General features: G+C 40.5%; 1 protein-coding gene across 2 annotated transcripts in view; it reads left to right on the plus strand.

Moving 5' to 3' along the window:
* The window catches only part of LOC124718970 (organic solute transporter alpha-like protein), a 62,799-nt gene extending 48,458 nt beyond the window's left edge, over window positions 1–14,341 (plus strand). For both annotated transcript variants that reach the window (XM_047244642.1, XM_047244643.1), the window contains 2 exons: window positions 4,027–4,273; window positions 13,478–14,341. In XM_047244642.1, coding sequence (XP_047100598.1) covers window positions 4,027–4,273; window positions 13,478–13,650 — 420 coding nt within the window. In that variant the 3' untranslated portion in view covers window positions 13,651–14,341. The remainder of the gene's footprint in view (window positions 1–4,026; window positions 4,274–13,477) is intronic.
* The last annotated feature ends 2,023 nt before the right edge of the window (window positions 14,342–16,364 follow it).

A 16,364-nucleotide genomic window follows, 5' to 3' on the forward strand; every position in this document is an offset into this window, starting at 1 on the left:
ACATGCTATTTCAATGTGGTCTGATGTTATGTAGTCTACTATGCACATCTGTATTTTGTATAGTATTGTTCACCCTATATGTGTGTATATATAGACTATGTATTTTTGACGAAATCCATGCAATATACATTGTCTCTGGATGAATAAACTACGACTACTACTACTACTTCAGATGGCAGTAGTATCGCGTTTGCAAGGTATAAAAGAGCAGCGTACTAGTGCAGATGTCGTTTGTACTCAGGTCATTCATGTGAAAAGGTTTTCGAGGTGGTTATGGTCACAGGACGGGAATTAAGTTTTTGAATGTAGAACGGTAATTGGAAATAGACGCATGGGACATCCTGTTTCGGAAATCGTTAGCGAATTCAGTATTCGGAGATCCACAGAGACAAGAGTGTGCTAATAACACGAAATTTCAGGCGTTACCTCTCACCATGGACAACGCAATGGCCAACGGCCTTCACTTAACAACCGAGACGACAGAGGGATAGAGAAACAATTAAAGTCGCTCAAAAGAGGAAAGGCCGCTGGACCTGATGGGATACCAGTTCTATTTTACACAGAGTACGTGAAGGAACTTGCCCCCCTTCTTGCAGCGGTGTACCGTAGGTCTCTAGAAGAGTGTAGCGTTCCAAAGGATTGGAAAAGGGCACAGGTCATCCCCGTTTTCAAGAAGGGACGTCGAACAGATGTGCAGAACTATAGACCTATATCTCTAACGTCGATCAGTTGTAGAATTTTGGAACACGTATTATGTTCGAGTATAATGACTTTTCTGGAGACTAGAAATCTACTCCGTAGGAATCAGCATGGGTTTCGAAAAAGACGCTATTCGTCCACGAGACTCAGAGGGCCGTAGACACGGGTTCACAGGTAGATGCCGTGTTTCTTGACTTCCGCAAGGCGTTCGATACAGTTCCCCACAGTCGTTTAATGAACAAAGTAAGAGCATATGGACTATCAGACCAATTGTGTGATTGGATTGAGGGGTTCCTAGATAGCAGAACGCAGCATGTCATTCTCAATGGAGAGAAGTCTTCCGAAGTAAGAGTGATTTCAGATGTGCCACAGGGGAGTGTCATGGGACCGTTGCTGTTCACAATATACATAAGTGACCTGGTGGATGACATTGGAAATTCACTGAGGCTTTTTGCAGATGATGCTGTGGTGTATCGAGAGGTTGTAACAATGGAAAATTGTACTGAAATGCAGGAGGATCTGCAGTGAATTGACGCATGGTGCAGGGAATGGCAATTGAATCTCAATGTAGACAAGTGTAATGTGCTGCGAATGCATAGAAAGATAGATCCCTTATCATTTAGCTACAAAATAGCAGGTCAGCAACTGGAAGCAGTTAATTCCATAAATTACCTGGGAGTACGCATTAGGAGTGATTTAAAATGGAATGATCATATAAAGTTGATCGTCGGTAAAGCAGATGCCAGACTGAGATTCATTGGAAGAATCCTAAGGAAATGCAATCCGAAAACAAAGGGAGTAGATTACAGTACGCTTGTTCGCCCACTGCTTGAATACTGCTCAGCGGTGTGGGATCCGTACCAGATAGGGTTGATAGAAGAGATAGAGAAGATCCAACGGAGAGCAGCGCGCTTCGTTACAAGATCATTTAGTAATCGCGAAAGCGTTACGGAGATGATAGATAAACTCCAGTGGAAGACTCTGCAAGAGAGACGCTCAGTAGTTCGGTACGGGCTTTTGTTGAAGTTTCGACAACATGCCTTCACCGAAGAGTCAAGCAGTATATTGCTCCCTCCTACGTATATCTCGCGAAGAGACCATGAGGATAAAATCAGAGAGATTAGAGCCCACACAGAAGCATACCGACAATCCTTCTTTCCACGAACAATACGAGACTGGAATGGAAGGGAGAACCGATAGAGGTACTCAGGGTACCCTCCGCCACACACTGTCAGGTGGCTTGCGGAGTATGGGTGTAGATGTAGATAGATGTAGAGAGCAGCTGCGTTTACCTAGAAGTGTCAGCGCTAACAGACAAGCAACGCTGCTTGAAATACCCACAGAAATCAACGTGTGATACGCGACCAACATATCCATTATGTCAGTATGGTGAAATTCGGCGTTATTGGCTGTGCCGGTAGAAGACTGAGGCGAGTGCCTTTGCTATCAGCACATCACCTCACCGCCTCTTCTGGGCTTGTGAGCATATCGGTTGGACCTTAGGTGAGTCCTTAGAAAATGTAGTCCATCAACAAAGGAGGTGGCTTACAAAACACTCGTTCGACCTATACTTGAGTATTGCTCATCAGTGTGGGATCCGTACCAGGTCGGGTTGATAGAGGAGATAGAGAAGATCCAAATAAGAGCAGCGCGTTTCACCAAAGTGTTATTTGGTAAGCGTGATGGCGTTACGGAGATGTTTAGCAAACTCGTGGCAGACTCTGCAAGAGAGGCGCTCTGCATCGTGGTGTAGCTTGCTGTCCAGGTTTCGAGAGGGTGCGTTTCTGGATGAGGTATCGAATGTACTGCTTCCCCCTGCTTATACCTCCCGAGGAGATCACGAATGTAAAATTAGAGAGATTAGAGCGCGCACGGAGGCTTTCAGACGGTCGTTCTTCCCGCGAACCATACGCGACTGGAACAGGAAAGGGAGGTAATGACAGTGGCACGTAAAGTGCCCTCCGCCACACACCGTTGGGTGGCTTGTGGAATATAAATGTAGATGTAAATATAGACTAGAAAACCGTTACTTGCTCAGAAAAGTCCCCAATTTCAGTTGGTGAAAGTGGATGGTAGGAATCTTGCGTGGCGCTAACCCAATGAAGCCATGGATCCATATTGTCAACAATGCACTGCGCAAACTGTTGGCGCCCCCATAACGGTGTGGGCTGTGTTTTCATGGAATGCACTGGGTCATATGGTCCAACTGAATCGGTCATTAACTGGAAATGTTCGTGTTTGGTTACTTGGAGACCATTTGCAGACATCTGAGATGTTCCCAAATAATGGTGGAATTTGTATGCATGACAACACACCTTGTCACAAAGCCACAGTTGTCTATGGTAGTTCGACAGTTCTTTGTGGTAGGTTTGAAGAAAATTCTAAACATTTCGAGCGAATTATGTGGCCACCTAGATGGCCTGTTATGAATCCCACTGAAGATTTATGGTACATATTGAGAGGTCAGTATGTGCTCAAAATCCTGCACCGTAAACACTTCCAATTATGGACAGCTATAGAGTCAGCATGGGTGAATATTTCTGCAGGGGACTTCCAACGATTTCTGAATTTTATATATATGAAGATAAGATGGTATGTGTTGTTTTGGACATGTTTGAAAGAACAGATACCATCTTCATATATATATAGTCAAGGCTCACCGGCCATTTGACCATCTTCTTCTGTGTGGATACACAAACAGTGCCCGAACTCTTATGGGAATCGGCGGTAAAGCCACGAGTAATGGGTATGATGGGCAGGGGCACTATGAATATAGTGCCGGACAATAAGATGTGAATGTGGGTCTCACGGGAGGCGTGCCAGAGATAAGCCCCTGCAGTTGCACTATCCTCTGTGTCCTTGGTGGCTCAGATGGACAGAGTGTCTACCATGTAAGCAGGAGATCCCGGATTCGAGTCCCCGTTAGGGCACACATTTTCAACTGTCCCCATTGACTTATATCAATGCCTGTATGCAGCTTAGGGTATTCATTTCATTGTGATTTCTGGACTCCATGCCATGTCGAGTTCCTGAACTACCCCAGGCAAAATGGGGTGCAACATGATATTAGGAAGTATTCCATGACTTTTATCACCTCAGTGTAGTAGACATCAAGTCAGTTGAAGGTTTGTTGCGCATGGCTACCATGGTGTTGCAGTTTCAATGGCCACTAGTGTATCACTGACCTTTCTGGTCGCACATGAGGGTATGCCATTACTATAGAGCTCTGACCACTCTTTTTCGTACACATAGTGAACTTGTATTACTTATCACAGATGCTAGTGTGGCCTTCAGAGCCGTAACAGAGTGTCCATCGTTGTCGAGCAGAAGCTGCTGGACGCGGCGCAGCCATTCCTGGTGCCGGTGCAGGTGGGGTCGGTGCTGCTGGCGGGCTGGGGCACCAACATGGCGGCGCACGTGCTGTCCGAGGCGCTGGGCGGGGTGCGCGCCACGCACAAGTTCCTCGCCCTCGAGCTCACTGTGTTGCTGCCCGAGGTGCAGAGCCTGCTGGCACACCGCGTCGCCGGCCTCTTCCCTTGCACCGTGCCCTTCACGCCCATCTTCTGGAGCAACAGTGAGTCCATCGCGCTTTAGAGCTCAGAAACGGAGCGAGTATGAGTTCAGTGTTGAGGGTTGCATACACTGTCAGCTCACTGCTATACTGTTTCCTTCCTTGGCCTGGTTTCTTCCTTGGCCTATGGTCCAACCGATGTGGTCATGAGCACAGGAGAGGCACTGCGGGCAATGTCGTGCTGTTAGCAAAGGCACGTGATCAATACTGCATTGTCGAACACATACTTTCGTCCTACATTCCTCATTGATTTCTGCAGTTATTCCACCCTGTGCTGCTTGTCTATCAGCACTGACACCTCTTCGGAAACGCCAGTCCCGGTCGCTAAGTGAAGGTCGTCAGCCACTGCGTTGTCCATGGTGAAAAGTAATGCCTCAAATTTCGTATTCTCGGCACGCTCTTGACACTGTGGATCTCGGAATACTGAATTATATTAATGTATCATGTTGTACGAGTATATTAAAATAATGTATCATATGGTTTAATAAAGTGAGAGTGCAACACTGATGAATTTCATTCCATTTTGAGACTCTTAAATTTCATAATACTTTATTCTCCAAAAGTTCCTCAGAAATTTGGTAATTTATGTGTAAATATATTATGTCGGGGTGTAAGTTTGGAGTGTTTTTGTTTTGCATGTTGGTATTCTGGTTGCTACAGGTTTATTTATTTATCAGTTGTTATTTATTTGAGTGTCCATATAGTCAGGTTGTCATTTGGTGAAACTGGGTGGGGCTGTGAACACTAGAAAATGGAGTACCAAGTGGAGAAATAGGAATGTTCTACATCTACATGGTTACTCTGCAATTCACACTTAAGTGCCTGGCAGAGGGTTTGTAGAACCATTTTCATACTACTTCTCTACCATTCCACTCTTGAATGGCGCGTGGGGAAAAAGGGACACCAAAATCTTTCCGTTCGAGCTCTGATTTCTCGTATTTCATTATGATGATCATTCCTCCCTACATAGGTGGGTGTCAACAAAACATTTTCACATTCGGAAGAGAAAGTTGGTGATTGGAATTTCGTGAATAGATCTAGCCGCGAAGGAAACCAACTTTGTTTCAGTGACTGCCACCGCCAACTCACATATCATATCAGTGAAACTTTCACCCCCATTGCGCATTAACACAAAACGAGCTGCCCTTCGTTGCACTTTTTCGATGTCCTCCATCAATGCTACCTGCTAAGGATCCCACACTGCTTAGCAATACTCCAGCAGAGGACGGACAAGTGTAATGTAGGCTGTCTCTTTAGTGGGTTTGTCACATCTTCTAAGTGTTCTGCCAACAAAGCACAGTCTTTGTTTTGCCTTCCCCACAATATTATCTATGTGGTCTTTTCAATTCAAGTTGTTTGTAACTGTAATTCCTAGGTATTTAGTTGAATTGATAGTCCTTGGATTTGTGCAATTTATCATATACCCAAAATTCATCAGATTTCTTTTAGTACCCAAGTGGATGACATCGCATGTTTCTTTCTTTAGTGCCAATTGCCATTTTCCGCACCATACTGAAATTCTCTCTAGATCATTTTGCAATTGGAATTGATCGTCTGATGATTTTACTAGATGATAATTTACAGCATCACCTGCAAACTATTTAAAGGTGCTGCTCAGATTATCACCTAGATCATTTATGTAAATCAGGAACAGCAGAGGGTCTATGACACTACCCTGCAGAATGCCAAATATCACTTCTTTTCTACACGATGATTTACCATCTATCACTATGAACTGTCACCTCTCTGAGAGGAAATCATGAATCCATTCACACAACTGAGATGATACTCCATCTGCACGCAATTTGATTAATAGTTCTGACATATTCTTTTGTTTTGAGTTCAATAGAGAGGTACCAGCAGCAGAGGCAGCCAGAAACACTTGGCCCTTTATGGGGATAAAGCCATTGGACAGAGAATGACAAGAAAATTGTTTTCTCATTTTAAGGGTGATCATTTTGACATTAGTGGCTCTCCACATTCAGGAAGACCTTTGGGGTTTGATGAAGATTGTTTAATCACATTAATCCACAATGATACATATCATTGTACTTGAGAATTGGCAAATGTGATGAACTATGCTCATGCCACCATTATGTGACTATTGAATGCAATGGAAAAGGTTAAAAAATCAGGTTTATGGGTATTGCATGATCTAAGCTGAACTCACAAAAATCAGCAGGTGGCCATATGTGCATCTCTGCTTGCTTGTCATCATTTGAGTCATAAACAACATGAATTGTTCTTATCCTGTATCATAATTGGTGAAGAGAAATGATGTTATTTTGCTAGCTTACAAAAAAGAAAGGAATGGTTGAGCCCAAATAAAGCAGCAACTCCCCATACAAAGACCTCCGCTCATACACAATAAATAATGTTATGCATCTGATGGGACAGCGAAGTATGGTGTACCACAAATTGCTTCCCTGAGGTGTAATCATCACTGCTGACATTTATTGTCAACAACTGAGAAATTTAGCACATGCAGTCCAAGAACAAAAACCAGAAAGACTGGGTGAAGTGATGCTACTCTGTGATAACACCTGTCTGCATTCTGCTTGGCTGACAGAAAACACTATGTAGGACTTACATTGGGAAGTCATTCCACACCCACCTTATTCACCTTACCTCTCACCCTCAGATTTTCACATTTTCCATTGTTTATGGGACAACCTTCCAGGATCTTCCTCTCCAGATGTAAATGTGCTCTGAGCATGTGTCGATAAGTTTTTCACCTCAAAAAAAAAAAAAAAAAAAAAAAAAAAAAAAAAAAAAAAAAAAAAAAAAAAAAAAAAAAAGGGAAGAAGAAGCTGGTCCCAGACGCCGGAGTTGACGAACATGTGTGTGTGAGGTATGCTTTTTGTATGAATGAATGGTGTGTCTCTTTTTCTGATAAGGGCTGGGGCTGAAAGCTTATGTGTAAGTATCTTTTAACTGTGCCTGTCTGCAACTTAGTGTATTATCTTTATCGTGAGTAGCAATCTGTCTTTTCCTATATTGAAGGAGAATATATTACTGATGACTAGAGACTCTGTTATTTGTATCTGTGGTGTTTATTAAATTATGGAAAAGTGCTACAAACTTACGCACCAACCTAATTTAAATGCTTTTAATAAAATGTTTTTCTTTGTTGCTCACGATCCCCAAGATCACCTCTGTCCCTTGAAAGATTCCTTCAAAGGAGACCAGGTAGCCAAGCAGTGAAGGAATTAGCATATTTTGTCAAAATATTATAGATAAAGCTAGTAAACTGCTTATAGATGTTGACTCTGACATTATTGCCATATCGGAGCACCACTTAAATAATGTGACAGTTCAGAGGCTTTCTTTACTAGGATACAGATTATCTGGCTGTTTTTTAAGGAGTTCTTTGAGAACTGGGGGAGTAGCCATGTACGTAAAAAACAGTATTCCATTTGAGTCCAGAGATGTATCATGGCACTGCACTGAACAGGCATTTGAATGTTGTGCATGGGCAGTTGCATTTAATGAAACTCAACTTCTAATTGTTGTTATTTATAGGTCACCCAACTCTGACTTCAGGGTATTTCTGCTTAATGCTAGAGAGGATTCTTGGTTCACTTAATAGGAAGTACCAAAAATTATTTATATGAGGTGACTTCAGTATTAATTTTGTATGTGATTGTGCAACAAAAAGGATGCTGGAAGATCTCTTAAATTCATATGGTCTGATGTAGACTCAGTGTTTTCCAAGCAGGGTGCTGCGTAACACTAGCACAAGCATAGACCAAGTTTTTATTCTTTCTTCATTACTAGATGGGCATTCTGTTAGTAAAAGAATAAATAGCCTTTCAGACCATGGTGCACAAATTTGAACACTAAAAGGTTTTTGTACTCAAACAAATGTTATTTGAAAGCTAATCCAATGGCAATAGAGTGTTTTTTAAACCTCGTTAAGGAACAACGGTGCTGATAACATAGATGCCAAATATAATTATTAATATTATATAATATATAATATAGTAATATATTATAATTAATATATTATTATTATTATTATTGTTGTTATTATTATTATATTAATTATATATTATATATTATATTATATTATTATATAATATATTATTATATATTAATTATTATTATTATTATTATATATTAATATAATATTCCTTAACACATTTCTCATGTTCTTTGAAAGTTGCTTTCCATTAGAACAATCTAAACAGACTACTAGGAGTAAAAGGCAGCCTGGGTGGCTGACTAGTTGGATAAGGGTATAATGTATAACAAGTGGGAATTATATCAAAATAATAGAAGCAGCCACAATAGAGCTACAATAGCCCAATACAAACAGTATTGTAAGGTGCTTAAAAATGTTATTAGGAAGGTGAAGAGTACATGGTACGCAAATAGAATAGGTAATTCACAGGATAAAATTAAAACCATTAGGTCAGTCATGAAGGAAGTGTCTGGTCGGCAGCATAAGGTCAACGATATAAAGTCAGTTTGTAGTGAAAATGTTTCTGTTACTGATAAGTCAGATATGTGCACAGTATTTAACAATCACTTTCTGAGTATAAATTAAATAAAAACTTAGTTTCTATTGAGAATCATATAACTCTCTTGGAAAATGCCTTTCCAAGATTGATGTCTGAAGTACTCCTCTGTCATACTGACAAGGGGGAGACAGAGTCAATAATTAAATCACTGAAGACTAGGGACTCTCATGGATATGATGGAGTGCCTAGGAGAATATGAAAATGCTGTGCTGTCCATGTTTGCACTGTACTTAGCCATATTTATTATTTTTCCTTTAAGAATGGTCAGTTTCCTGAACCTTTTAAGTTCTCAGTGGTAAAGCCACATTATAAAAAGAGATATTGTGGACAATTTTAGTCCTATTTCTATGCCATCAAAGTTCGCTACAGTTATGGAAAGGCTGTGTATGTAAGTATACTTGATCATTTTATTTTACATAATTTGCTACAAAATGTGCAGCTGAATTTTGGAAGTGGTTTAACAACTAAAATGCTACATTCTTTTTCTATATGAGCTACTGGATGGATTAAACAAAAGGGTTCAAATGCTTGGAATCTTTCTTGATTTAACTAATGCATTTGATTGTGTTGATCACAAAATATTGCTCCAGAAGTTTGACCATTATGGAATAGGGGGAGTAGCTCACCATTGGTTCACCTATTACTTTAATAACAGACAACAAAAGGACATTCCCCACAGTGTTGAGAATGGCTATGATGTGGGGTCTGAGTGGGGCATGGTTAAATGCGTGGTGCCCCTAGGAACAGTGTCAGGGCCTCCTGTTCCTTGTTTATACAACAGATATGTCCTCTAGTGATTCTAAAATATTTCTGTTTGCTGACGACTCTAGCTTGGTAGTGAAGGATGTTGTGTGCAACAATGGCACTGTTTAAAGTTGTGCAGTTCAAGACATAAGTTCATGGCTTGTAGAAAATAAACTAATGCTAACTCACAATAAGACTCAATTTTTACAGTTTCTAATACACAATTAAAGAAAACCTGACATTTTAATTTCACAGAATGGACATACAGAGTGTGTTCCATAAGTAAAGCGACCAGTTTTTTTCTGATGCAATGGTACACCACAGTGTGTTGTAACCAGCTGGGCTAAGTGGAGGGGGATATTAGCTTCAACACACTCTTTGTCTCATTCGGCTGCGAGCTACCAGAGAGTCAGGACGTGCATTTCCCTCAACTCCATTTTGAGTTTATGTAACACGGCACAATGGATCATTCTGTAGAGCAATGGTACGCTAACAAATTTTTCGAACTTGGGAAGTCCACCACTGAAATGTTTCCATTACTTCAGCATGCCTTTGGGACTGATTGCTTGTCCAAATCATAAGTTTTCTCATGGCACAAGTTATTCATGGAGGGTCAAAAGGAGATCACCGACAAACCTCGCAGTGGACAGCCATCAACCGCACGAGTCGACAAAAATGTGACGCGTGTGCACAATTGTTTGAACTCTGATAGACGGCTGAGCCTTCAATTGATAGCACAAACTGTAAACATGTCAAAAACAACTGTTTTCCGCATTGTGACCGAAGATTTGAACATGAGAAAGGTGTGTGCCAAACTTGTCCCAAAAGTGTTGACTGATGAACACAAGCACATGAGAGTGCTTCGGTGCCGAGAAATGTTGGAAATGTGTGAAAATGGTCCACATTTTTTAAACTCAGTTATCACTGGTGATGAGTCGTGGATTTTTGAGTATGACCCTGTGACATAAAGAGTTCAGAGTGGCACATGCCATCGTCGCCCTGTCCCAAGAAGGCACGCATGAGTAAGTCCATGATCAAAACCAAGCTCATTGTCTTCTTTGACATCAGAGGCATTGTCCACCACGAATTTGTACCCACTGGGACTACAGTGAACTCAGATTTCTGCTTGGAAGTCCTCAAAAGACTGAAAAGGAGGGTCTTACGCTGCCGAAGCGACATCAAGGACACGTGGAAAGTTCATCATGACAACGCACCGAATCACAGCGCCTTCATTGTCAACGACTTCCTGACCAGGACCAAGACCCCATTGATTCCAAAGCCTCCCTACAGTCCTGACCTAGCTCCCACTGACATTTTTGTTTCCTCGGTTAAAAGGAGTCATGGAAGGAAATCATTGGAAATCATTCCAGAAAAGGCATTCCAGGATCCCTTCCAGGCATGGAAACACTGCCTTCAGAAGTGTATCGATGCAAGAGGGTGCTATTTTGATAATTTTTGATTAATTGTATGAATATATTCAATATATGATTTTTTATGAATCTGGTCGCATTACCGGTACTTATGGAATGCACCTTGTATGATTAGTGAAACGGAACAGTTCAAATTACTAGGTGTTCAGATAGATAGAAAACTGTTGTGGAAAGCCCATGTTCAAGATCTTGTTCAAAGACTTAATGTGGCCATTTTTACTATTTGAATGGTATCTGAAGTAAGTGATAGTTCAACAAAAAAATTGGTCTACTTTACTTATTTTCATTTGCTTATAAGATGTGAGATTATATTTTGGGGTAGCTCTTCCCATTCTCAAGGGATATTTTTGGGTCAGAAATGAGTGGTTTTGGCAAAAAGTGGTGCAAGTTCATGAACCTCTTGTCGACCCCTGTTCATTAGTCTGAATGTTCTGACATTGGCCCCTCAATATATATATTATTTACTGTCATTTCTTGTTAACAATATCAGCTTATTCCCAAGAATTAGCAACGTTCAGTCAGTTAATACTAGGCAGAAATACAATCTGCATTTGGATTTCACTTCTTTAACTCTTGTGCAGAAAGGTTGTGGTGGTTCCGCCTGCTTTTATTTCTTTGTTTGTTGACTGTTGTCCTTGGTGTTGACATACTGCATTGCTACCCTGGCTAAAAAAATGGGTCATCGTTTCTGACACTGCCTACTGCAAATTATGCAGGCAACAGGTGCACAATTGTGTTTCATAGTACTTTAATTTCACTGTTTACAACCGCCCAATAATACAGAGTTATATGACCAGTTCACTATTGTTTAACTTGCAATAAGCCTCATTAATAGTTTGCAGGCAAAACTCCACATACTACTACAATAGTTTTCTGTTGAACATCTACCAGCAGTGAAACCTAACCAAAAAGTTCATAGTTCTTGAAGAATAATCAGGTACATATGGTGCAGACACCATCACTGTTTTTGCACATGGCCTAAATGTTTAACACTTATTCCACAGTTAATTTGAAGTATTGTTGTTGTTCTAACCAGCACAGGTTACTCGTGTGAAACTCAGCTGTGGACAGACTGCCTCTTGACCAAAAATTGGGCCCTTATATATCATCACACCCGCCCCGTTGGCCATGCGGTCTAATGCACTGCTTTCTGGGCGGGAAGGAGCGCTTGGTCCCTGGCACAAATCCACCCGGTGGATTTGTGTCGAGGTCCGGTGAACCGGCCAGTCTGTGGATGGTTTTTAGGCAGTTTTCAATCTGCCTCGGTGAATGTGGGCTGGTTCCCCATATTCAGCCTCAGTTACAGTATGTCGGCAATTACTGCGCAAACAAGTTCTCCACGTACGTGTATACCACCATTACTCTACCATGCATACATAGGGGTTACAGTCGTCTGGTGTGAGACGTTCCCTGGGGAGTCCACCGGGGGCCGAACCGCACAATAACCCTGGGTTCGGTGTGGGGCAGTGGAGGGGTGAAGTGGACTGTGGTAATTGTTGTGGGGTTGTGGACCACTGTGGCTGTGGTGGGGACGGAGCCTCTCCATCGTTTCTAGGTCCCCAGTTAACATACAATACAATATATCATCACAATAATAGGTGCTGGAACTAAACATAGTTCAAAGTTTAATTTACAGAAATTACAGTTAAAACTTAACTCATTAAATTAACTGAATACATCGATAAATTGGTTTTATTTAGCAGTTTCTTCTACTTCAAGGGTTATGCCAAATTATTTGTCTAAATCATGAAATTAACAAACATAGCTACATAAACAATACTTTTGACAAAATTGTTAATTACTTTGGAATTAATGAAGGGCAGGTTTTGCTAACATGTTTTTTGATAGAGCTAAATAGATACTTTAAGGTTACTATTATTTCATCTTCCAAATGTTTACAATTATTACAGAATGTATACTTGTTTATAAGTCAACAATGGAATTTAAGTTAGGAAACAATCACCGATTTTGCCCTATAACAAACGATACTAACTGGGAACAGTAAAAAAATTTGAAAATCATAAAAGAAAGCACAAAATTAGATCTGGTGTTATTTACTTTAAAAATGAGGGCCACTCTTACTCTTTTATGGAAATGTAGATTATATTCATGTATTTCATGATAATTAGTTAAAAGTAACAAAATGAATTTGAGGAGGCAGATGGCAAAACAAGTGGGGAATTAAAATTTTCCCAGCTTGCTTCATCACAAGCTGTGCAGTACACTGCTGCATCCAATTTCAATAAGCTACCACAAGAATTCAAAAATCTTACAAGGGAACTTCCCCATCGCACCCCCCTCAGATTTAGTTATAAGTTGGAACAGTGCACAGGCCTTGAAAAAGCATTCTATTTTATCTGTTATATTTTATGTTGTGATTTCATGTGCTGACACGTTCCATGATCTTGGAGATTTGCTCCTCAATTTGGTGATATAGAACTAGATGTGTAAAAATAAAAAACACTATGTCTGTTCCAACTCTACAATGTTTTCCTCTGTATTGTCCGCAGTGGTGGTGAATGTGCTGACACTGCTGGAGGTGTTCGCCCTCAGCCTCTGGGCTCGAAGCCTGTACTGCCACCAGGAGCTGGGTTTCCACCGCATGCGAGAGGAGGAGGAGGGTGAAGACGCGGAACACTGCCAGGAGATGGTTGACGTCTCAAATGCCAGGGGCCTTCGGTAGCAGTCTGACCTGGTGGTTGCTCAAAGTGACCATGATCAATTGTGGTACTGCCTGTCAGGGCCTGCGAGGCAGCTCCCAGCAGAGAGTCATGCGATATCTCACTCGTACTCTAGCACTGGAGATTGAACCTCTCACAGAGCACCAGCGACAGGCAACTGCAGGGAAAGTTGCACACCTGCAGCCATTGGCTTTGAGGTTACCCAGTTTCATATCATCTGCAGAATCTGCTCTACCCCGTGGGAGAAATGGAGGATCATCCATCCCAGATGTGTGAAATGAATTCTTTTCAGCACAGCCCAGTAACTGGAAGTCAGCCTCCCCTCGGAATATTCAGCAGGATTTCCAGGTGTCTCCATTGTGGTCAGTTCCATTGCACTCTGCTGTAGTGCTTTATGCTGATGTTTATACAACTATAAAGCTGCTTCAATCTCCAGGGGTGTATAATAATATACTGTTCCTACATATGATTTATGTTGTTAATGGGATTTTGACTGCCCTGATTGTCCTCATGGTGAACTATCTATTGCCTCACTCTGAAGTGGGTAATTTTATCATACATATGGATGATTATTTCCTGGCATGTAATATGGCCATTGTTAGAACATATCCAAAACCAAAACTGTGTATATACTTATTGTCCAGATCTACTGGCTGTAATCACCTTGCTACCAATAAAACTCTATGAACTATATTTATTTATTTATTGCTCCTTTCCTTCACACAAAAAAGCATCCCACAAATTCAGTGAGAGGATAGTAGAATGTTATGAAGTTGTAGAATATTTTTTAGCTTGTCTGCCCATCATCACACAGATAACACATGTCTAAATCAGCTCACTGTAGTCTGCCACACCCCAGGTGCAAGTCAATAAAACCTAAATTCAGCACTCTAATAAAAAAATATAAGCAATACTTCCAATTCTGATTATAGTTTAATGATATGCAAATAATTTTTCACAAAATTTTTACTGTTTTACTACTGACATTGACTGCTGACTTACAGACTAAAGGATCACAACTCCCTGTCATAATGACTGACTGGTGAATGCAACTGTCATAGTAAAAATAAGAATATAACAATGTAAGATTTTCAAAGCACTATTTAAATGATTACAGAACTAATAAATTCAAATTACAAGTTCACATTAATCCTGATACATTATGTTTTCCATCTTTTACATTTATATTTGATATAATTACAGTTTTTGTAAGGATATTTTCATTGAAAAATTGATTATTTTCAAAATTTCATAGTTTTCATTGATACATCAACTATTGTAAGAGTATGTTTTACTAATTTCAATATGAAAATCAACAAAATAAATTTTATAAACAATTACATATGACAAATTGTGAATCACACTTTAATTATATAATTATTTTAATTACTGACATTTGTGGCACAATTTAATGTCAGACTGATTTATGTAGTGTTCTTACATTTATATGAAATTATGTAAATATTGCAAATGTGACAGCATTTACATAGCAAACAAACAGATTTTTGGCACGACTGAATAACATTTTGGTAGTTAAGAATACACAATGATCAGCTATTTGTACAAATGTCTGCTTGTGACTGTGTATGTGCAGATGGATATGTGTGTGTGTGTGCGCGAGTGTATACCTGTCGTTTTTTCCCCCTAAGGTAAGTCTTTCCGCTCCCGGGATTGGAATGAATCCTTACCCTCTCCCTTAAAACCCACATCCTTTCATCTTTCCCTCTCCTTTCCTCTTCCCTGATGAAGCAACTGTTGGTTGCGAAAGCTTGAATTTTGTGTGTATGTTTGTGTTTTTCTGTGTGTCTATCGACCTGCCAGTGCTTTCGTTTGGTAAGTCACATCATCTTTGTTTTTAGAATATATTTTTCCCACGTGGAATGTTTCCCTCTATTATATCCATATCATTAATTATATATTCTACAACACATTCACATTCCATTCCACAATAGAGAAATCTGTAAGAAACTGTCCACTAAGTTATTTCGTAGGTGACACTTCTTTAGAGTGCACATTACAGATTTTTTTTAAACACACGGTTTTATGTTAAAATACAGTCATAAGCTTTACGTATAGGAATCTTGAGAAAATTATTCGCATATGTAAGCCTGTATTTTGTGTGACAAGTTACTTTTCTGTGTTCATCCCATAAGTTACATAATGTTTTTTATTCTTAATTTCCAACACAAACAAAAACACATGTTTGCACCACTCCAGTAGAGTTGCCATGAGTATTGCCACCATACTATTGCTTAACACAGCATCACAATGGCGCCTGAAGTTTCACACTTGCTGTAAGACTGATCACTGCTGTCCATCATTGTCAATACTCTCTGCTCAGGCAGATTCTTTTGTAAAAGTGGCTTGTGATGTCACTTGTATTGCTTGAATTGCTGTAGGTTATAATTACAAGTCCGCCCCGGGTAGCTGAGTGGTCAGCATGAGAGAATGTCAATCCTGAGGGCCCGGGTACGATTCCTGGTGGGGTCGGAGATTTTCTCTGCTCAGGCACTGGGTGTTGTGTTGTCCTAATCATCATTATTTCATCCCCATTGACGTGCAAGTCACCGCAGTGGTGTCAAATTGAAAGACTTGCACCCAGCAAACGGTCTACCCGACGGGAGGCCCTAGTCACATGATATTTTGGGGTGCATTCAACCTCGTGATGCCATTTGAGGAGCTACTCAACCGAATAGTAGCTGCTCTGCTCAATTAA

The sequence above is a fragment of the Schistocerca piceifrons genome, chromosome 10 (genome assembly GCF_021461385.2).
Source record: "Schistocerca piceifrons isolate TAMUIC-IGC-003096 chromosome 10, iqSchPice1.1, whole genome shotgun sequence".
NCBI classification, from domain to species: domain Eukaryota; kingdom Metazoa; phylum Arthropoda; class Insecta; order Orthoptera; family Acrididae; genus Schistocerca; species Schistocerca piceifrons.